This window comes from Corvus hawaiiensis, chromosome 6 (genome assembly GCF_020740725.1).
Source record: "Corvus hawaiiensis isolate bCorHaw1 chromosome 6, bCorHaw1.pri.cur, whole genome shotgun sequence".
Taxonomy (NCBI): domain Eukaryota; kingdom Metazoa; phylum Chordata; class Aves; order Passeriformes; family Corvidae; genus Corvus; species Corvus hawaiiensis.
Window position 1 is genome coordinate 17,580,250 of NC_063218.1, and position 23,494 is coordinate 17,603,743.

A 23,494-nucleotide genomic window follows, 5' to 3' on the forward strand; every position below is an offset into this window, starting at 1 on the left:
AAGGGTCACCCATGTACTAAGCCAGGCTTGCCCCAATAGTATTTCCAATCATCTTATACACAGAGTTAAAAGAAAGTGCAGTTTCATTTCATACCTGTATTGGGTATATATCCATAATCCCTGCCTGTGTATTAGACCCAGTTTTTCTCGAAGTATCAGTCAGTCTTTCTGTGAATTATTTTTTATAAAGCACAGATGTCCTATTTCTTCAGTATCTATGTGTGTTCAGATGAAAAATTTGAAACAAGTTTTAGTGGATTAGTCTTTCTGAATCTTTATTGACCAAACCACTTTTTCTGGGATGTGTATATACAGGGTGCTGTATGGTGGTAGTGTAGTATCTCTATATACTTTAGTATTCTTTCTGGAGAAGGCAGGTTTATTAATTTGTTTGAAGAAAGTACGTTTTGGCATAATTTCTTTTGTTAGTATTTGAATGCTTGAATCATGATTTTTGTAATCATTAGTTATGACTTAACTTCTGATGTCAGAAAGCCTTAGCTCAAGGCTGGAGTTGTCACATGCAGGTTGTATGTCACGTGGTTGTGACCGTGTTTTTTCTGGCTTTTACAACTCTATCACCATGACACCTGGATTCCTATTGTATCCAGTTTTCAGTGTGTGTGAATCTGCCCTCTCCATGATCCTAAGTAAAAGTGATATTCCTCCTATTTTGATGGAACTGGCTTTTGTAGGAATAAAACTTGCAGGTTTTGCTAGAGTTGTTTCCTTTCACAGGAACCTCCAGGGTTCAGATGAATAAAAACAGAAAGAGCTTAAATGGTATTAAAATGTCTTTCTCTGAACTTTTGAAACAAAAAGCATAGAGTCCTTCTTAATACAAAAACTTCTTTTCACTTGGGTTTTGAATTTTTACTTGGGAAAATCAAGCTGCTCCTTTCATCAGAATAAAGTACTTACATAAAAACTGGTTTTGGAGGTGTTGGAGGGTCCTTAGTAGAGAAATTTCCATTCTCCTCAAAGTTCTCTGTGGCTGGGAACACAGATTGTTTTCCTCACACATTCACCTGTTCTGGAGTAAAAGAAGGGAAGGTGAGAGGTACATCTCCAGTTTGTCCAGAGATACAGTGGCTTGATAAAATGGTTGTTCCCTTTCCCCTTTGCAAAACAGAAGTGCTCAGCTCTTGCACTTGTCCTGTTTCAGTAAAGCTCTGATGAAACTCTGGAGGTTATATTTGATTATCTGTACTGTATTTTTTCACAGATGTTTTGACTTTATTTTGGAAACGCCATAGTTCTGTCAGGCAGTTTTGGTACAGCAAAAAACAAGTGAGAATTTAGGGGCCATGTTTTTAGATAGATTTCAAGAAACTTGTTGGCTTTCTTTCCATTTCAGGTGTCCCTGAGAGCAGTCTGTATGCGCATGGTCCTTACTGGTGGCATTTGTCCTGTTTCTGAATTGTGAACCTCCTTGGTTTTTTGGGTGTTTTTTTCTTTTGCTACTGGTTTATTAAATGGGGATGGGATGCTTAGACAGGCTGTGAATTACTGAGTGGAACTTAGTGGCTACCACAAGAGAATGTTGAGGCTAATGATTAAGTGGTAATCCCACAAAAGGTGGAATTTTATTTAATTGCTATGTCCACAGCTAGTACAAGTGCATCTGGAAGAGGATACTAGTCCTTGTGGGATTTTTAGGTTTAAATCAACGTCTCCAATAGTTCAAGTCCACATGGGCTGTAGAAGCAAGCACAAAGTTTACTGTGCTATGTTATGTTGCTCTTCCACTTTCTGTGAAAAATTCATCTCTGGCATTAGGTCGTAGAAACCCTGGACTAAACAGGCTGTGGGTTTCATCCAGTTTGGTGGTTTTCATGTTGTTGTACTTTTGATAAGATTCCCCATTTTGTGTCTGAGGCTTTTTTCCCTATGACTGGATATGGTTTTAGTAATAAATGTGCAAATCTCCGGGGGTTTCAGTGCACAGGTATGTGTATATACTGCAGTGTACTTTTTATGTCAAAAGGCAGCCAGGCTGCCAGGATAGCTGTTTTCTCTTGCACTTAGAAACAAAATGTACTGGTTTAGGGCAGGTGACCTATTTTCATTACTAAAGAGCAAATACTCAGAGAACAGTGATAGGAGAATTGCTTGAGACAACTAGTCTGAAGTGGGTTTGTTAAACATGTTAGGGAAGTTCATTTTGTTGATGAATAACTTGGGGATACAAGAAGGGGGGAGCATGGGTAGGGCTGCAGCCCAGCTCTGTCTGTAGGGTGAAGTTGTTTGGATTGTCACATACACCTGTGTATCGGTTTACAAGGGAGCCTGGTTTCCACCTCCAGGCTTTAAGATCCTTTATTCTTTTGTGAAAGGCAAATGACTGAAGAGATTGGCCGGCTCAGATATGAGTGTGGATCAGAGCTTTATAAAAGATCTTTCCTTTCTTTTCATCCCGACTCATTTCTGCTTTGTTGGCAGTCCCCTCCTGTTAATTGCCAATACTCACTCTGTCAGCTCATATGTATGGTGCAGTTATGTCTGGTAATTTTTTATTGCTTTGCTCTTAAAGCATCCGAGGTAGCACAGTCAGTGGGTCTTGCTAATACAATTGTAAATGTATTTCTTTCTTGGCTTGCTGCAGCATGCGTGCACTTGTTCAATTTTGCTTTCATTAGCTTGTATGACATATTTTTGGTATTAGAATTAGGACTACATGGACTTTATTTGTAAAAGTGGAATAACTGTAATTTATTATTCTGCCCACTTTTAAAGGTAGTAGTCAGTGTCCAATTTTTTACAGCTTGTGGGTTTTTGCATTTGTTTCTTACGGCCCCTTACACCTGACTGCTGTTGTCAGTTGTTCTCTGTGCTGCAGTTTTTAACCTCACTGATGGCTTCTCTGTGTTGTCTGCCTGGGTGATATAAATATTGCAGAGCTCTACGCCTCTCACTGCTTTTTATTCTGTAACTATTTTTATCACAATTGCATTATATATCCTTCCAAAAGAAATTCTGTTCAAACAGTGGTTACAGGCTTGGTGGAGAACTTCCTAAGGTTAGTTTGAAAAGCTAAGGTGCTCAGAACAGATTTTTTTTGACACTTCCCCTTCAGTGTTTAGAAGTGTGTATAATTCTGTGGTTTAGTCTAGTGTGATGGTGGTGAGGGTGGTGGTTTTTAAGACAGAATATATGGAATTTGGAAAAATGAATTGCATAGTAGCGCAGATACTGAAGGTTGGGTTATTAAAAATGTAACAATGCTTTCAAATGTCCATGGAGCATTGGGAAATCATAACTGATGGCAGTGCAGGATGCAGGTTCCAGTAAAAGTATATGAAAGAGAAATGTAAATTTAGCAAATTTGACATCACTTGGGTTTCATTAATTTTTATATTTAATCTGGATAAGCAGATGGAGAAAAATATACAAACAAAAAGGAATTGGGTTATTTTTAATTATGTAACTTTCCTGAAAAGACTTTTTTTTTTTTTTCAGGCAGCTGTCTGATCAATGGCAAAATTCATAGCAGCTCCCCAAGTATTTAAGATCTCTATTAATTGGAGTTCCTTCTCTATATAAAAAATTGTTCTCTCTTTAGCTGTTTTGCATATGAAAGATGAAGACGACCATTTTTTCTCATGAGATTAAAAAAATAAAACAATTAATTAGAATGAAATAATTTTCTAAACTTAAGGGAATTAATAACAAACAAAGCTTCTGGAGTAGCCAGCTTTTATTTTGCAACTTGCAAGTATAATATAATGTAAAAAGAAGGCTTTATACAGACACATTTATTCCATGATAGTTTAAGAGCCACAGTCAGCTATATTGCTAAAGCGATGTAGATCTTTTGGTTATTAAGTATATTGAAAATGGGGCAATTTGTATTGATGAACTCTATATTTTGTAATTATATGGAATAAGAGCTGTAGGACTTTGGTTTGTGTTGAGTGGCACAGCCCAAAAGAACCCCAAAAACCAAAAAGGTAATTTTTGCCTATTTCTGTGCCCATTTGCCGTCCTTGGTCCACTGCAGTGGATATAAGAGATACGAGATGTGCCTTAGAAGAGTAGCTGGCACTCTGTGGGTGGCACACTCAGACACTGTAGTTAAAAACCCTACTAACAGTTGCTGTCTGATCAGTTAACCCCCCCCAGACTGATAGAGGAAACTTTTCACAAGCTCTTTGGACTCTTGAGGACCCTCAGAGCAGTATCATGTGATTGTTCAGTAGAGGGTTGCTTTTGGGCTTTGATTTGGAGGTTTGTTGCGGGGTTTTTGGTGTGTTTTCTTTGTTTTTTCTTTGCAAACTCATTTTGAGATGTTCTTGCTGCCCTTGTACAGTAGCAAACTGTCCTCTTAGTTGTGCTGGTGAAGACACTTGTGTAGTTGTGCTGTAAGCGTGTTCCTGGTGATTTGTTGTGGGTTTTTTTAAGATATTGGGGCTTGTCAAGGATGGGGGCTTTCCTGAAGCATTGCTACCAGAGAAAGCACATCATTGAGCCATAATCTGACTGTGATGGCACAGTGCTGTGCTAGTAAATTTATGGTACACCTGGCTCCCAAAGCAGAGTTTCTCTCCAGAAGAGCATGGAGGCATCATCATGCTTAGTATTGACTCAGTTATAATCTGGTGGGTGTGTGTGCTAAAAATCTGCCTTAAAGGTTTCTTGACTTGCAAACCTGTTTTTTCAAGTCACTTAAATGCTAATAGAAAAGTATTCCAGTGCCAGGTGAAGCAATATTTGGGGAAAAAAATGCTTTACCTCAACTTCATGATTCCTGTGTGTTCACAAGCTTGGTGAGAAATGGTCATTTGCATGGCACAGCTCAGCATTCTGCTGTATCTTTCAGCCTGATGTTCTAATGCAGGAGCAGTGCAGCAGCCTGGGCTGGCACAGGCATTTGGACCACGCTGAAGCAGACAAACGCTACCCAGGGACTCTGACCTGAGGCAAGGGGACTGGCAACAGGAACTGGTCTTCACTTATTGTCCTCTGATTACCAGGTTTCAAGCTGCAGTGTAGAAAAGGGAGATTGCTTTGATGCCATAAACAAGTTAATAATATTGCTCTGTAGACACAGTTGCTTGATTTCTGTCTCTCTGCTGTCTCTGCTGCTGTTGTATTGCTGTTGTGAACAGATTTTGACACTAGGATGGAAAACTTCCCATTTTAATAGTACATGAGAAGGAGACAAATACACAGACCCTGGCTTACCTTTCTTTGGTCACTGACCAGGTGCAAATAATCAACTTATTAGACTGAATTAGTCTTTTAGAGGAAATTGTCTGAAATCCATCTGGTAGAGTGCTGAAAAGCAGACTCAATAAAATTCTAGAAAATTGACTGTAGGAAAGAGTTTTCTGCTGGCAGAAAGCTGAGTTGGATGACCTGAGGAAAGCCCTTAGTCTGAAATTTGTGACACAAAGGCGAACAGAAATAAGTGATGGATCCTGAGCGCTTTTCAAACTGCATTTTCAAGAAATGGAAAATTTAAATGTCTTTATTCCAGCTGATCTATAACATGAATTCCTCAGCAAGGTGTTGCATTGTGAATGGCTTTGGTGTGGCAGGAGAACCTAGCATTCCGAGGACAGTAATATGTGCAGAATGAACTTACTACCTTTAACTTACTACCATCTTAACTGAGCCACTGGGACACCACCTGATCTCAAGCTATGGTGCAAACGAAGAAAAATCATCAGTAGTTTTAGCTCTGTGCTCATACTTGCTATCAATTTCTGTGACTGGAGATAAATGACGTGTTCTTACTGTGTAACAGTTATGTACCCGCACCATTCTAGAAGGTTCTTGCTATAATAGACTGCTTTTTTCTCCAGTGGTAGTGAGATGCTGGCTGAGCATTCCTTTCTACACATGTATCTTTGGTGTTGCCTCTTTGCAGTAATGGTAGATTCCCTAAATCTAGTGAGACTTGAGTGTCTTACGTGCTGGCTTCTGCTGGAGTCTTAACACCTGACAGCTTGTCTCTCACTGGTGCTCCGCAAGAAGTGTTCATCTTTCGGGAGAGTGAAGCAAGTTGTATCATTTTCCTTTTTTGATGCTAATCCGGTCTCCATAATGTATGTCCTTGCAGATGTCTAAAGACAGTAGTGAGTAGGAGTGTGGATTTAGTCCCAATTGTGGTTAAACTCCAGAGCACTGGTGGGGGGCATGATAGAAGCAGTGTGTATCTCAGATGGAGTTTCTTGTGTTGCCCTTCAGCTTCAGGACAGTAGAAGGCACTATACAATATCAAAGTGTCAAAACTTAATGTGTACGCTTGGTGATGTAAAAACCAAAGAAAACTTCTGAAGCTTTGAAAATCTCCGAAGCTTTTGGCTTATTTTGCCTGAATCAAAACTCAAGGTTACCCTTAAGTTTGTTGGAAATGAACATCCATTGGAAACAGCTTTTTTATGGTTTTGTTTTAATGCACTTCCTAGATTGAAGTTTCCAAATACAAAAAAACTAATTTTGCTTCCAAGTCTGAGAAAATGTCAGAAAATGGAAAACGGTCAACCCTGCTATTCCCTCGGTAAGAGAAGTAATTGTTCCTTTTTGGCACTACCTGCAAATACAGTCATGAGCTGAAAAGTAGCAGGCTTTCTTAAATCTCCTCTTTGCTTGTTATTCCTCAGGGAATTGTATTCTGGAATGTTTCTTAAACACAGACTGTCCTTTAACCACACCATCTCAGTCCCATCACTTTGACACATTTCTTGGCAGCTGCTGCAGGTAGTGTGTGCAGGGTGCTCCTCGTTTCCCTCCTTCCTGCCCTGGGGAGCTCTGGAGGGGCTGGCACTGTCTGCACCACCCTGCGTGCCTGGCTGGGAGGCTTGGCCCAGGCTTGGCACTGTGCACATTGCCCTCCAGCCTGCACATCACCCACAAACTTGGGGAGCTTCATGAGCAACAGTGAAGCAATTCTCTGGCTCTGTGAAATCGTGCTGCTCATGCTGTGCAATTTAAAGACAAAATGCTTCCTGCTAATTATTAACAGTTACTCTGTAGGAACAGACTCATTATAGGGGCACTGAACCCTGGCCTGCTGTCCTTTTCGGCACCTGAACAATGCGGTAGGGAGGGGAAAAAAATGGCGAGGGAAACTGGAGTGCTGGCACCAATTAGTCCCGAGATTAGTCTTGAAAGAGGATTGCAATTTCAAGGCCAAAAAGAGAAGGGAGTGGGTAAAAGGATTTGAAATGAGATTATAGGACCTAAAAGCGCCTTTCTTTTGTTAGGGAAATAATTCAGCAATTTTGCTCGAGCCAGTGAGACAATCCAGTTTAGTGTCTGAAGCAAGAGATGTGTGTCCTGTTGATTTTTAAGGTTCTTTAACTAAGTTGATCCCCAGTTGCATTTGTTACTGCTTCCTGTGAAATCCAAGTGTTTTCAACAAACAAACAAAAACATGGAGGAAAACTGTTGCCTCATCAAAAGGCCTGTTGTTTTTCAGGAAGCTCATTTGTATTCTATAAAAGGGAAGCCAAGAAAAGGAGGGAAATTGAACTCCCTCTTTTCCTTTGGGGGAACTTTTTTCCTGGTGGTTACTATGAAACTGGCACTGGAGTCACCCTTTCACGACCCATCCTACAGATGAATTTCAGTGCCAGTTTTTGTTTGTTGGCCTGCTCAAAGATGCAGATCAGGCAGTTCCTACTTCAATTAAAAGCACCGTCTCCGGTCAGTGCCATAGTGGTGAACATCATTCTCTTCCTTGGAGAGGGAAGCAGGCACTAAGCCTTGCTGCCCTGTTGAAGAGACCACAATACACACTCATGTAACACCGTAATGGTCTGGGACTGAAGACTGGAGCTTGCTTGGAGACGGCTGAAAGAGAGATCTTCCCTCTTCCTCTCCCTCAGAAGGAGAATTGCAAAAGAGAGAATTACTAAGAAGAATTACAGACATTGTGAACTTAATAGGAAATGTTTTGATGCAGTCTATTCATGTAAGACTGCGTGAAATAGTGACACTTCTGCCATTCCCAAGAGGGAAGCTGTTTCTCTTGGGATGACTTAGAGTCAATAGTTGGGTAGGGATCACACAGCTGTTATGTATTACCAGCTTTGTTCTTTCTTTACTTTTTCAGTGAACTTCTTAGTATGAAACACCTATACAGGCAGGCTTGAAACCTTTGCTTTCAGTTTGATGTGCCCACAAGTTTAGGGAAGTCTCTCATCATGAAGGTGTTATGAGTTCTGCCATGCTCTTGATTTCCCTTCTGCATTTCACATAAGCCTTTGTTAAAACTGCTTTCATAGGCAAATAATAGAATCATTAAGGTTTGAAAAGACCTCTAAGTTCAATGCTTAAAGCTGTTTTCCAGTGTGGCACTGAGAGGTTAGCAAGCATCATCTTGCCACTCAGGCTACTGTAACCAGAATAATGGGCAAGACTGGGTTGTCTGGGGAACACACAGAGAATAACAATAACCTTTCTAGAATCTAGAATGAAGGGACCCTTCATCTCTAGGCAAAGCCATTAAAATAGTGCATTCTGCATACATTTCTTTGAGCTGAGTTGTAATCTTTGGACTTGTTTATAACCAAGTATCTTAGTATCCAAAGCCCTTGTTAAATGCTAAATTTTTGTCCATTTTGTTTTTATTCCATTATACTTCTCTCGCATTATATGTGTCTGACTTGCTGCTTTCTAGCCTCAACAACCTAGTCTAGAGTCCCTCCAAGAAAAGAGGGAAAGAGACTGAGAGACAAACCCGTCAGCTGAGTTTCCACACAGGTTGATCAAGAAACACAGGCCCTTGTCCTGTCCATAGGATTTGTGTAAATAGCTTTAGTAAGACTTTACTTGTGAAGTTATCCCATTCTGAGATGCTAAGGGCTGTACAAATGAGCCATAAAATTTCTGAAATAGAATAAAGACAATAATAAAACCCAAAAATAGGTTCAGCAGAGGAGCTAGTGTGGAGGAGGAGATGGTTTATAAACAGGGATTGGTAATGACAACAGAGTGGCAGGTCCTCTTAGGAGTAGGACAGAAAAATGGTTTCAAAAGGGTTAGGAATGGAATGAGATGACAGCAATTTCTTCTGAAGGCATCGAAGGCTGCTTTGCTTCGAGCCATGTTTCTCTGTGATCGGAAATTTAGGTGCAGACATTTCTAAAGATGAGTTGTTGGCTGAGCGTGTTCCAGTTGAACTGAGAAGCGCAGGTATATTGGCCGCATGTAGCAGAGGCAGCTATCTGGATGGTTCAGTCCTGCAAATGGCTGAGCTTGCTGCTTTCCAGTTCATGCGTATTTACTGTTAGCCCTTTGTGTGTTGGCTGGAAAATTCAGTGATGTTCTGCACACAACCTTATAAAAAAGGCTTAACTATCAATGAAACCACCAACATGAGAATTAACTGGAGTGGGTTGGCAAAGTAATTTGTTCCATTTTTCCCTTCCCCAGTTTGTCAGAATTGACATGTGAAGAAAATATTTCTGCTTAATTGGTTGTAGCAAATGGCTACTTTATAAATTAATTGCTGTTTGAATGTTTGAAAGATTGTGTCCCATTCATTTTATGACTGATCAGTATCATTTCACTAGAATGAACGAGCTTGCGTCACCTGATGTTTGAAAAGCATAGTTCAAAACTTTCTGTGATTTGCTGCTTTAGAGGGCTCAAATGCTGTCTGGGGGCATCAGGGTGTCACTGTCTCTTTCTAAACACCAGTGTACCATAAGTGATTGTTTCCTGTAATCTAGCTCACTGATTTTCTATCCTTGAGGTGATCCAAGGAACAGCTTTAGTCCAGGGATTAATTACATGGAGAGACAGTGCATATACATTCTTGAGCATATTTTTGCTAGTTAATATTAATTAAGGGTATTTAGCAACAGCACAGCAGATACCAATTCAACTGAAAGGAGAATTATACAGTATCTGGTAGGTAACCATGCCCATCCTTAGCGGGTCCTTTTGGTGCCTGCAAAGATTGTGCTCTTCATTTGTGAAATACCTCTGGTTTTGGAGTTGCCCACCAGCCAATGGACCTCCCAGAACCTCTTGGTTTGTTGAGGACAGAACTTGTGGTTTCCTCCACTGGCTGTTAAACCAGAGCTGTTCAGGGAGGGGCACTGAGGATTGCTGAACTGCCATATTTGGGTTTATTCCATAACTTTCTTGGGCTTTACCAAGAAAGAGTACATGGCCTAAACTCTCCCTCTGTGGTTTTGTGTTTTGGCACAAGGTTGCAAACAAACTGCTGTAAAGATACATGGAAAAAGGAAACTCTGATATTTGTGACTTTTTGTGACTTTTTTTCACATTCATAATTTTTTTTTCAACCTTCAAAACATGGAATCACAGTAGATAAAGCAGAGATGTAGAAACAAGTATCTCATTGCAAAAGCAATTGTAAAGCTTCACCTTCATATATCCTTTATTCCTACACCTCTGCTTTCTATTACAAATCCCCAAGTGAAGAGCAGTTAAAGCCTTGTCTTACTGAGTCCATCCAACTTCTGCACAAACAGATGAGGAGAAGGAGGAAACAGAGGGAAACAGACCACATCATGGATTCCTCCGGGGAAGCTGAGATTTGTTGAAATGACAATGTTTTAAGACAATTTTGGTAAAAGTAGTCTCCTTTTTAGCAATACAGCTTCATCGGTCATATGAGAAATCACTGGCCTAAAGGTAGAAGAGAGACTTCTTGCTATAAATTCTGTGGTCAGCTTTTCTTTTCCTCACTGAGTTCCTTCATTCATGTAGATAATACTGTAACTTGAGAGGATTATTAGAACATTATTAAGCACAATGTTAGTATTCTCAACAGGCTGAACAGCTGTTCATAGAGGTAAGGATTAGGGATAAAGATGCACACTGAATTTTATTTCCCATTACAGGTGGGAGTTTTATTTTTCTGTTAAATGAAAGTGGCTAAAATTAGTCAAAATTAAGTCCTCTGAGTATTTGTCTACAGTTAGGTGTGCTGAATGTATGAAGTCCTTTATTTCATAGCTCTGCTTTGAAAATTTTAAGTAGAAGGTACTGGAAGTTGGGTGCTATGGTTATTGCTCCTGTAAAATTAACTAGGATCACTCTTGTTCTGGAGAGCAGGGAAGTCCAAATCACACACGCTTCCTAACCACAGTTCAGTGGGATTCTTCATTTTGTCAGAGCCTGTAGAGAGGGAAGGGACTTTTGCAGTGTAAGTATCTGTGAGGTCTCATCTGCTCTGCCCCTTGAATTTGAGGCCTTGTTGAGTTGAAGAGTTCTCAAGAATAAGTGGAAAATTTTCATCTTCTCCTGACTGGATTGAGCTGATAGAATAGAATTTGGTCAAACTTGTGCCATTTGCTTTAAATTTATTGTAAAGTGGAGGTCATATTAGAATTCAGCTCTTAATTTCCTCTGCAGTCAACCTGAAACATTTGGGATACCTTTAGGAGAAAAGCTGAGCTATTGTAGGTGCAGCTAGTGTGAGTCAGTGATGAGGAGCCCTAAAAACAGCAGTATGGGCTCTGGGTTGTCAGCAGGAGCTGAGAGGAGTGTGTGGGGGCTGGTCCTGCTCTGCCACTGTTTACTGGGTGTTTTTGGAGATATGTTGTTACTTCTGTGTGTATGTTTTCCTTTCTCTGAATGGAAATGATTTCTTTACAGCTCTGTGGGTGGGAGAGTTGATATAGGTGGTGTCTCTACAATGCTTCTGAATGCAAAAGATGCTATATTCTCTTTTGTCTTTTTTGTTGCATCTGTAGACCCAGACCCTGGAGTGAAGCAGCCTGTTGTTGGATGCTGTAGGGTTTTTTATGTGTGTATTGGTATGTCTCTCCCCCATTCCTAAACTCCAGCTCTCAGTTCTTCAAAATGAATAATCTTGGGAATATGAATGAGTGAAAACTGACACATTTTGATACTAAATTTTTTATGCCTTAGCAGTTTATTTCTAAAAATGTATCTCTAAGGATAACACGTTATTTATGCGTTAAACTTTTGTGTTGGTGGTAGCATCCACAAACTATCTGTCATTTATCTTTTGAGCACCTTGCTTGCTGTGCAGTAGGGTCCTCAGGCTCAGATCTTCTGGGGAACAAGGGCATGACCATTGAATTCAGGACTCATGTAATAGATATGCATGAAGAGGTAGAATTGATATGATAAAATATGTAATTGAGGCTTTTCAGATATGTGAATACTTGACTTCTTTTTTGATGCTGTTGTCGTCATCATCATCGTATTTTCTGCTTTTACATAACTTTCTGACATGTGCATCAAACACTTTGGTATATTGCCCAGTGAGTACAAATCTCTGCAGCCTCCTCTGGAGCAGTTTCGCAGATCCTATAAGCACATTAAGCTTCCCAGGGAAAAATACCCTTAGCATCTGGGAGAGGTTAAATGTTCCAGGGGAGAGGTTAAACATTCGTTTGTCCTCTGCTGCTGTAATTCCAGAAGCCAGATTAGTTTTGAATCATCTGAACCACATTCATTCAAGATTAATGAGAAAGACCAAGTATGGAAAATTTCAGCTGGTAAGCGCCCTGGCTTTGAGCAAGTGGTGGAGGGGGATCTCATACTGGCAGCAGCCTGCAGGTCATGCTTAGTTTTAAGTTCCCTTAGTACTTCCGTTGGTGAAATGGGGAATCACACCATTCCAGATAAACAAGCAACATTTCAGCAAGCAACATAAAGCAATTGGTGGAGGACACACACAAACACACAACTTTAAGGCCTCACCCCCCCCCCCCCGCCCCCCTTTTTCCCATCTATTTCTGTTTCATTTGAGGTCAGATTTGCCCATTTGCATATGCACATGTTTATAACTTTGTGCATGTTCAAGGTACATTGGTGTCTTTAAAATGAACAAGTGGTGTGTTCTCAGGAATGGGTGATGAGCCGTTCCAGCGGACGTGTGCGTATCGTCACTCTCAAGTCCAGCGGACTGACGGGCCATGGTTAAGCCATGGTTAGAGACGTGAGTAGGAGCCTCATGAAGGAAATATTTCTGAAATCCGGGCAGGTCTATCAGCAAAGCTGTTTGAAATTCTACAAGATAATAAATGGAGAATTCAGGACTAGAATAACATAAGTAAATTGTGTGACCTTAAGCTTTTAAAAAAATTAATCAGTTTAGATTTGGGAGAATCCTTCTTTTAGAAGAACATTACAGTGTTGTGCCTGGTTAATAGCTCTGCAGTTTCGCTGCAGTTCAGTTGCTCAGGTGGTCAGTGTGGATGTTCTCTAGAGCCTTGTCTGTACTGCAGTATTAATTATTAGAGCAGACTCTTTACATTAAGTTTAAAGTGAAGGTGGGCCTTAGGTATAGACAATTTCTAGGATTCATTTGTTTTCCAGAACCTGAGAATAAAGAATTTCTTTTCTTCCAGTGCACTATTAAGCAAGTAAAACCAAACCAGAACTGAACCTCTTGTTTCCCATCACTTGTTCTGCAGCAAATGGAAGCAGAAAACTTAAGTGCTTCTTTTCTGATTTTGTAGACTAGAAGAGAATCAAACTTCTCCCTGCTGGCCAGGTCAGTGTTTGATGCTGCTGTAGCCCAAAAGAGGCCACAGTCCTTTGTAGTCTCAGAGGCTAGTGGCTGTCTGTAAATGCAATATTCTATTCATCTGGGCTTCAGAGCACTGACTTGTGGTTCCTGCTTGAGCTGGCGCAGGCACTCTTTGTAGCATAGGAGCAAGTTTAGGAAACTCTGAAGTTTCCCCTGCCTGACCAGTTATTCATCCAGCAATAGATAGTCTAGGAACCATTTAATAGCAGTTGTCAAATAAGGAGAAACAGAGCACTTTAGCATGTGAAGTAACCTTGTATTTTTCCTTACTTCAAAACAAGGGAAGTGGGAACAAATAACTATGCTCTAGAAGTGAGCTGTGTTGGTCCCTCCTTAACTACATGCACTTCAAAAGACTATTCCCCCACCTATTGTGTTGTTACTTAACGATTCTTTATTCCTGCCAGAGATATGTAGTCTGTGTCAGTAAGCCTGTTTTTAGGACAAAAGAAGAAAAATAAAATTCCGACAGAAAGGATGAAATTACTTGCCTGGAGTCACTGTGTGATTTCAGTGGTAGAGGCAGAATTAGAACTGGAGACTGATAGACAGCCTCTCCCAATTCCCAATGGAGACAAATTTTTTTTAATTAAAAGTAACATGGGACGGTTTCCTCACCATGAATTTTCAAATATGTCTGGACATTCTCCTATTGCAGTGTTCAGCTGTTCTATTCAAGATAGAATTATCTTGTGTTCACAAAATACATCTTAAAATATTTAAACACAGATTAATGAGAGATTTTCATTTTGCTCTGTGAGGCTGGTGTACCTCAAATAGCCATCTCTCTTGAAACAACAACTCTCTAGAAATTATGATCTTTTAATTTATTTAAACAAACCCTGTGTTGTTGTCCATAAATAAATCATATTCAGCTCTCAGCAAAGATCAGCATTCTGGCTGAAGGCTACAGAGTCTCACAGAGGGGATGAGAAGGCTTCATACATCACACTAGCAGTGAGAGGGGCCTTTTGAGCACCACAGCAAAGTCATTGATTGGCTCCAAAGGACACATGACCATGTTTTTCTTGAAATTAGGAATTACCATTTTTATCCCTGCTTCTGGAAATGCGAGAAGTTTTTTTTTAACTTTGCTTTTCTTCCCCCTGCTCCCCTTCCATGCCTCCCCCCTCCCCCCCCCCCCCGCCATGTTCTTGGTTAATTACTTAAAGTGAAGACCGTGCCAGGAGAATGGCTTTGGCTATTTGGAGAATGTAAAGATTTGACCAACTTTTCACTTCATCCTTCAAAAAGCATTAAATTTTGTTTTCAGGCATTTTGTTCGTGAATGGCTTTCATCAGCAACTTTTCTTTAGTCTTTAATGAAATTTAGATATATTTCCTTTGGCAGTTGTGTCATATAGAAAACTTCTTTAGAGTGCGCAAGGGATCAAAATTTTATTTTTCACTTGAAAATGTGTTAGACACCCTAGAGAAACCAGGAAAGACTCCATCTAGGAGCTTAAAGTCTCAATCTCACATGTTGCAGTAAGTGAGAGATACCAAGAGACAGTAAAAGAGGGAATTGCAGAGAAAAGAGAAGCATTGCCAGAATATTAGATTAGCAGTCATAAATTAAAAATCTGTATTGTGAATTCACAAAACTCTTTAACAATAATGTTTTGTCAGTTACGGAAAATTCGAGGAGATGGAGTAATGGGTTTATATATTTAAAATCTCTAAAGTAATCAGTTTTCATTGAAGTCAGGAAATACCTGAACACCAGCCTTCAAGATTTTTTAAAAATGTATTGTCATTGGCCTGGGTTAGTAGAGGTTTTTTCACTTTACTTGGAGAGGAAGCTTGCTTGTTTTGTTGCTGGGTGATTGCTAATTGCGATATTAACTGCCAGCTAGCTGCTGGCAAGGATTAGACTTTTTCTTTTCCTCAGTAGCAAAACACAAGTATTACAGGTCCAGCAGTAAATAAATACTTCTGTATTGCTCAAAATGTATAATGACAGTGATCAATTCATTAAAACAACTATGGTTATATACCCAGACAGAGAGAATTAGACCCTCTTTGCAGTGCAGTAGTGTTGTTCGCCCCCATGCAGTAATGGCATTAAAATAGAGTGTAGAAAAGGAAGCTGATACAACAGTGGAAGGATGTGAGGTCTCTGGTGCAAGCAGTGAAGAGCTGACAAGTGTTAGAAGAGTCACCAATCAGAAGGAGCTGCTGTCTGTCTTGTGTTCACTCTGCAAGCTCATGGCAGTGTGGTTTGGACCAAGTGACCTCCTCCTGGGCCATTCAACAGCAGCTCTGCAGACCATGTTTGTTCAGCACAGGAGCCAAGAAGGCTGCTTCCCAACCTCTGTAGTTGGGAACATTTCCCATGCCTTACGCAAGATGATTGCCGTAAGGAAGTACTATTCATCTTCCAGCATCAAGGAATGCTGTATTCCCACAAAAACATACTTTAGCTTTTTTCCTCGGTTACAGCACCATCCTAAATTTACTTCTCAAGTAATGGTAAAAACCGAAGTCTTCCAGCTTAGTTGGACAACCATTTATATACCTTATAGTAGCAGTCTGCACTCTGCTGGCATCCAGAGCTGAATGTGCTTGTCAAGAGCATCATTCCCTGCTGCATCTAGATACCGGGTTTAATGGGCTCCATCCAGATAAGGCATCTACAGCTATTGTTATCAGCAACTTGAACGTAAGACTTACTGTGATTTAGTTGCTTCTCAGAAACTTTTCAAAGTGGGTTTCTATGCCTGCAAGATGCTTCTTTGGTTACTCTTTGACAAAATGGTTTGTTGCTTCTAGGTTTGGTGTCCTTGAGATTTCCTTCAGTTCCCTCTTTGCCAGAGGTGTTGGTGAGACTTGGCAGAGAAGCATTTTGCACTGTGGGTGGTTGGTAATGGAATACTTACAGCATGGGTACAGCAATGCCTTCTCTCCCTTCACCTAGCAGCAGCAGCCTCTGTTCCCAGGAATTTTCAGTTGCATAGCTGTCCTCATAACTGGCATTTCTCCTGATACGTCCTGATAACTCCCAGGGCAAAGGGAGGTGGTTGCAGTGTATTGGGTCGAGCTGGATGTAGAGGCACTTCAGTAAATCATCTTTTCTGGTTCCCATCATTTTTGCCACTAGTAAGGGTTGGAGAGGACATCCTTTGTTTCCTTGCTGCCTGTTTGTGGTCTAGCAGCTGTTTGCTTACTGCAGGCTGTGTTGGGTATTTTGTGTGCAACAGCTTGTTAGCTTACAGCTGATGCTGTTCATATTTCTGTCCTTTACTGACCTGTCCTGCCCTGTAGTCTAGGCTTTCCTGAGAGCCAGGATGTACTTTGGCACCAGTCATGCCCCCAGCAGCTGATTCTGTCTCCTCTTAGCCATGGTGGGCTAAGCTGTGTGTGTGAAGCAGTTTCCCTTCCTCTCCAGTGAGCTGTCCTTCATTGGGCTAGTAAGTCCCAGCTTCAGAGGCCTTTGAAATTTGTGTTCAGGGGCTGGTGTTGTCTTGTACATTTGCTTTCCCCCCTTTCCGTGTCTTCCTGCTTCACCATCACTCTGTGGACATATTTGGTAACATAGTCATTGGCCTGTATTTATTGCCTGGCTTCTGTGTTTTCATAATCCCTTAATTGTGGTATGTAGTCCCACACAATTGAATTTGGTTTGAATTTTTAGTTGTTTGGGCTTTTTAAATCTATTAATCAAGCCTCTCTGACAAAGAGGCCTGTGAGAGCTTTTGGCATAGTTGTGAAATACTGCAACTGTGCAAGAGAATTCTTACTCTGGCTTTTTTTAGTGCTTGGCTTTAAGACTGCAATCTCCTTGCTCTAATGTGAATTCCAGAAGACAAAGGATTTATGTTTCCTTTTTTAAGTTTCTTTTGAAGATTTTTATAAATGTCCGCCATACGTTTTGATAGAAATAATTGATCGGGGGGCTAACACACATTGTTACTTCAGTATGCCCTGGGAGCTCCTGGTTGGACTGGCCAGTTGCCATGAACCCTCACTGGCTGGACAGCCTTCATATTGGCGTGGTTTCCATCAGAAACTGTTCAAATCAACACATTCCTGTAGAATGTTTTAGATTTCAGCAAAGCAACATTTTCCTATGGAAAAGCCTTTCCTCAGAAAAATCCCTGCAGTCAAGAAGCTTCCCATGCATGGAGCCCAGTGGTACAACAAAGTTTCCTGCTGGTTGTGTCTTCAGAGAAAGAACAGTTCATTGCTTGCTTTGAGTGGAAATCAAGTCCCACTTGCCATTAAAAATTGCTAGCACATTCACGGGAAAGGTGGGCTTTGATCAGAGGTGGCTCCCAGTTCCTTAGGGGTTAAACACCATCCCCCATCAGTTCTCTGAGATACAGGTTCAGCAGGCTGTGAATACTTCATTTACTGTGGTGGTGCACAGATGCCACAGTGCCAGTGACTATGCTTTGGGGAGAGGTGGATTGTGTACTGGATGTGTCTGAACTTGTACCCCTGGATGCTGTTTTATGCATTTGCTACAAATACTGTTGCAGCCTGGATATCCTGTTGGCTGAGGGTGTGCTTCAGACAATAGTATTTTCTGAAAATCAAACCAATGCTCCTTGGCAGGTAACTGTTGACATTTCATGTGTTGTCTAATTCATAAACTATACAAATTGTTCTTTCAAGATGTTTGCTTGAAATATCAGCTTGTTACGGTTGATCAAGGTCCATCTTCCACCCACCCCTGCAAGTGCCCTGTGCTCATCTGCTTCTCAGAGTTAGGCCAGACCAAACGTGTCCATAACAAAAATGTATTAGGCCCCAAGTTTCTTCACAATGAGATAACGGTTCAAACTATTTACTTCTTTTCTTCCAAGAGATATTACTTCAGTCAATGTGTTTAGTTGGGGAAGAACTCTTCCATCAAGAATGCTAATGGCATAAATGGTAATTTTATATCAGGTATTGATTACAAAAGAAAATCATAAACCCAGATTATGCATTTTTATTTTGTCTAAATGCAGAATATACTGTTACTTCTGTAGGAGAACCAGCCATTCTTCTCTCATAACTTACAGGCTACACTGAAGAAACAATTTGTTTGAAAAAATGTCTGGGATGGACCAAACGTTTTGGGTTTTTATTGATGGCCTTTAGAAGAATGAACTTCTTCGAATGGTTTCTTAATCTGGAACAGATACGAAGCAGCTTTTGAACACTTTAAAGTGAGAGATAGTTCAACCCTGTGATTTGTCAACTTGAAATATGTTTTAATAATTAGTGCCCTCTGAGACTTCACATGGAAAAGTTTGGGGACAGAAAAAAAATTTATCTAACACAGATCAGACATAGCTAAACTTCAGGAAAGCCTTGCAAACACAGAAGTTTGTTGTTTTGAAAGGCTTGACAGTCGCTGCAGTACATTATTTACATGCTTTAATTGTTTAACTTCCTTCCCTCGGAAGACACAGTTAATTTTCTCAGTTCATGTTTGTTTGTGCTGAATCAGGTGGAGATTTTTATGAGAGCCCTGGGCCTTTTTTTCAAGTTGGAAAATAAGATAAATCACTATGGCTCTGTTTCTCTAGTGGAGACATTTTGTCTATTCAAATATATATGCTTTTCCCACTCCTTTCTTTAACCCTCTTCCACCCACTTAGGACAGCCTGGGAGTGAATTTCTTTTGCAGTGTCATCAGTGTCATTTCAGAATTTCACTTTTTTTTTTTCTCTTGGGCTTTTGAAAGGTGTATAGTTGCTATACTGTGGTTTCTGATTGGCAAATCTCTACAGTGTCAAGACTATGCTATGGCTTTCCATTTGTAGCCTGATGGGTCCTGTTCCAGAGATTGTGCAGGATCCTGATGCACTGTAACATATGTTACAGGAGTGAATCCTACAGGAGTGTGAATACCCTCAACAGTTCTTGACCTTCCTATGAGTTGAGGAGCTACACTGAAGAGCAGGTGCTTACTCTAAGGAATGCAAACAATTGGTTGCATTAAGCACTATGAAGTGAGCGTGTGTTCAGACAAGTGTATGCCCCCTGCTCTTCAGCACTTAGAATGTAGACCTACTTAACTTCTTTTTGTTCATTTTGTTTCCTCTCTCTCCCTCTCTGTCTCAATTCCCCATTTTCTTCAGGAGTATTGAAGGTTTTTATTACTCATGTAATTGCTTTGGATCTATATACAGTCCTTATTTTAACATGGTGAATTTTTTATTTATTAGCACAAGACTATCGGCAGAGTAATCGTGGAAGCAATGGGTTTTTTTCTATATGGCATTTTATCAGAACTTTGCTAATGCTGTCAATGTAATAGACAGCACCTGTTTTCATTTCGTTGCATTTTGTGTAGCAGTCGTCAACTCAAGAGGAGACAAAAGTAGCTTTGAGTAGAAATGGAATGTGGGGCTTGGTTCATGCTTTGCATCCACAGAGGAAGGATTATCTCCTTCAAAAGGCAGAGTGCCTTACAGCGATCTTACTGAAGGATATTTAGTCCCTTGCTTATAAATTGTGCCTGAATTTGGGCATAGGGCAAATATTTATATATTGATAGCATAGTTTCATGATGCTGATTTCAGTAAAAGCTTAGAATATTAAAACACCTATGATTGTCTTCAAGCTGTAGAGGATTTTGAAACCCGTTTCCTGACCACAGGAAAGACACTGTGGCAGCCTGTCCCTACCATGTGTCTTGACAATGCTGTAACAAATTGTTACTTCCCCCAGGTACTGTGGTTTTAAAATACTCACTGTGCCTGAGCCCTCGGATCCCATCAGCAAAATCCTACAGGTAGCGTCTCCTGTTGAGGATTGCCCACACAGCAGGAGTGGAAGTGGTGGTGACATTCCTTCTCTGGGCAGCACAACCTGCAGACAGCCATGGAGAGGATGAGCTGTGCCATAAGGGAAGGAGGGGTGCACCTGGACTGCAGTCAGCGGCACTGTTGGGAGAAGTGTGTGTTGGTTTGTAACACCAGCAGCAAGTTAGACTCCAAATAAGCCAATTCTCTTCCTTCACCTCTTCCGGTAAGGGACGGACAAGAGCAGAGACTATGGGTTGAGGTAACAATTTACTGAAAGCAAAAAGCAATAGAATAAGAAGTGCACAATAACAACAACAATATTTATTCCCAAGGTTTACAAAGAGAAGAAGCTATTTTATCCACAATAAAGGTATTCACTACCGTAAACAAAAACAAGATGGTAGATGCTCCACCTATGCTGTAGGTGCATGTGGCTTCCCCAGACAAAGGGAATATGGTGATCCTTCCTGTGCGTTCCTGTGGTAATTGAGAACATCGACAAGATGATGAGGGGGCTCCTGTGGATAGCGTTTCCTGCCACCCAGCTCAAAACAGCTAAAAACAGTGAGAAGCAAACCTCCCATAAGCTAGGTCATCTGAGTCGGGTTGTGCTGCTGCTCCACTGGGTTCAGTTCCTTGCAGTTCCGGCAGCCTGTGCCGCCATTTCTACCGCTCTGATGTGCTGGAGGTCAGTCCCAGGGTTGCTGCCGGTTTCCAGCCGTTCCGCTGAGCTCCTTCGGGCTTGGTTTGGCTGGGCTCCTTTCGGCTCCGCTCTATGGGCTCAGCTGGGTTGGGGTCACTCCCCCACCACTCCTTCCTCCCTGGCAGCCTCCATGCCAGCACTGTCTGTTCAGCACTACTGTGGATTCACGTTTTTGCCACTTTTTTCATCACCATGTCTTGTAACTGTGTTCCAGAGAAAACAGGAGGGGGACGAATTGTGGTGGTAGGGCCCAGGTCCTCAGAGGCTGATCCCAACACATTACCACCGTGGAGGCAAAATGATGCACTTCTGGTGGGGCACCCAGCTTTTCCTCCCAGACCATGCCTGCAGCGATGATGCGGGAGATGTAGAATAACAACTTGGCCCTGCCCTCTTCCGCAGCCAGGGCAGGAGCAGGGTCACCTCACCTCGGTCCTCTCACCGGGAGAGGTGGTGGCAGGCAGCTGCTGCAGGGAAGCTTCTTCACAGCATCTGCGCTTCTCCAGCTTGCCAGCACCACAGGTTGTTGGAGCTGGTGCTCCACAGTCTGTTGCCCCCTGCACTGTGGGGCTGCTCCAAGGCATCGAAGGAAACAAGGTTCAAATGATCCTGCTGGTGTTCGCTCCTCTTCCCTCTCCTGTGTTTGAAATATTGTTGCCTTCAGCTGCACTTGTCATAGGAGAGGCTTCTTGGAGGCCATCACCTTCGGACAGCCTCTGCATGAGCAGGAGGTGAAGCAGAAGAGGGACCTGGCCCTGTGTGAGTTCAGGGCAGGGCCTTGGTTCAGGCGGGCAGTGACACCCGGCTGCCCCCATGGCCACTGCCCTGACAGGGTCTCACAGGAGCCGCTGTGGTCACCGAGCGCACCGCAAAGGCCGAGATTTGTCAGTGCTGGTGCTGGAGGACAGTGTGTTGAGCTGTGTTTTCTGGTGCCGTGAGGGGACCTATGTATGTGAGGGGGTTCGGTGGGTGAAGCACAGGAACTGCCTGGTCTCTGGCCAGGGCTGTCCTGGGCAGACACATTAGCGTGGGACAGCGTGTTGTCACGGCTGAGTGAAAGCCCTAAAACATTTCAGTTTTTAGCAAGTATCTTTGGGAAAGGCCATATATTTTGCTGTACTGAGAATTCAGTAAATAATTTTGACATTGATTTGATGTTTTTTATTATTTATTTCTAGTTGCTTTTTTCTCCCTTCTTCCAAGAGAGTGTGGGTGTGTGCTCTGCTGAGGAGGTTTTTCCTTGTGAAGAGAATGTCAATCTTGAATCAAATTAACCTATTTTTAACAGGAAATTTTAGACCCTTGCTTGAAGGCAAAAGTGTCATGATGGTACATTAGCTTTAAGAACAAAACAGAATTCATGCAAATAGTAACTTATAATTGCAACTTATAATGCAACTGTGATTTTCTTTACACTTCTTTCTTTTTCCCTTTAGCACATCAGGTCCACCCATTTGGCCAGGAAGCACCTTTTTCAAGAGAAATGGAGCCCTTCTACAAGGTAAGTGGTAGATACTATGTCTTGGAGTAACTATTCTACTTGACAAATAACTTCTGCAAATTGCACAGCTTTTTTTGATACTCACCCGGCAAGAAATAACCAAATGTTTTTTTGTTTCCTTTACCCTGTCTCCTTTATTGCGCATCTGGTGCCTTGAAAATGATGATTTACCACGGACAGTGAGTGTAGTCTGTGAAAGGTGCTGCTTTTTTTCTTTCCTCAGATCATTAAATTGCTTGCTGTAATATATGGTGAAGGGTTGCTTTTTGGTTTTTTTCCCCTTTGTGTGGATAAAGAGTGCCCAGAAGGAAATGTTCCAGGAACACTGCTTTTAGCTCTCTGGATGAAACAAGGCTGTTCTTTGAGAGAGATCCTTTTCTTCACTCCTTAAGTGTGCTGATAGCAAAAGGTACCGGAAGGTAGGTAGCCATGATGTAGTGGGGAAAACAGCTGCAGAGTGTTTGTCTCAAGAAAGCTACCACGTTTAACAGTGTTTATATTCATAGAACAGTACTAAATATCTAATTTCCATTGTGTGGACAACATAAACAGAAGCTGTATGACTGCAGTTTTGATAGCTGAAAATTTTCAGTCTATCTTACCAGACTTCTTAAAATAGTTTTTCACTGCTATGTCTGTTTATATTTCTACCATTGCGTACATCACTCTTAATGGAGGTGTCTTAAGAACATAGAAGGCTGTGTCCCCAGACCACAAGTGTTTCTCTATGGTGCAAAGTAACTTCCACCACTGAGGATTGTTTTATGGTCTTTGCAAGGATTTATCCATGAATTGTCTCACTATTTTGTTCATTCTCCTGGTGCCAAGACTTTTCTGGTCTTTCTTCTGGCAGAAAATGCTATATAATGTTCTCAGGAGCATTTCTCCCAATCAGCTTGGATGGAGCTTTACTCATGGCACACAAGCAAGTAATTCATTGTCAGGCAGTATTGTCTTCTACACACCAAAGTAATCCAGCATCTGAGGTTTACCTGAGAATATTTTTCAAGCGAATTCCTTGCACATATCTAAAAATTTGCAGAATTCTATTTAAT

The 23,494-nt window shown here is 41.3% G+C and overlaps 1 protein-coding gene across 8 annotated transcripts in view; it reads left to right on the plus strand.

Moving 5' to 3' along the window:
• Nucleotides 1-23,494, plus strand: part of FOXN3 (forkhead box N3) — a 212,436-nt gene that overhangs the window by 113,683 nt on the left and 75,259 nt on the right. For all 8 annotated transcript variants that reach the window (XM_048305694.1, XM_048305693.1, XM_048305695.1 and 5 more), the window contains one exon: nt 22,375-22,439. In XM_048305694.1, the coding sequence (XP_048161651.1) occupies nt 22,375-22,439 (65 nt within the window). The remainder of the gene's footprint in view (nt 1-22,374; nt 22,440-23,494) is intronic.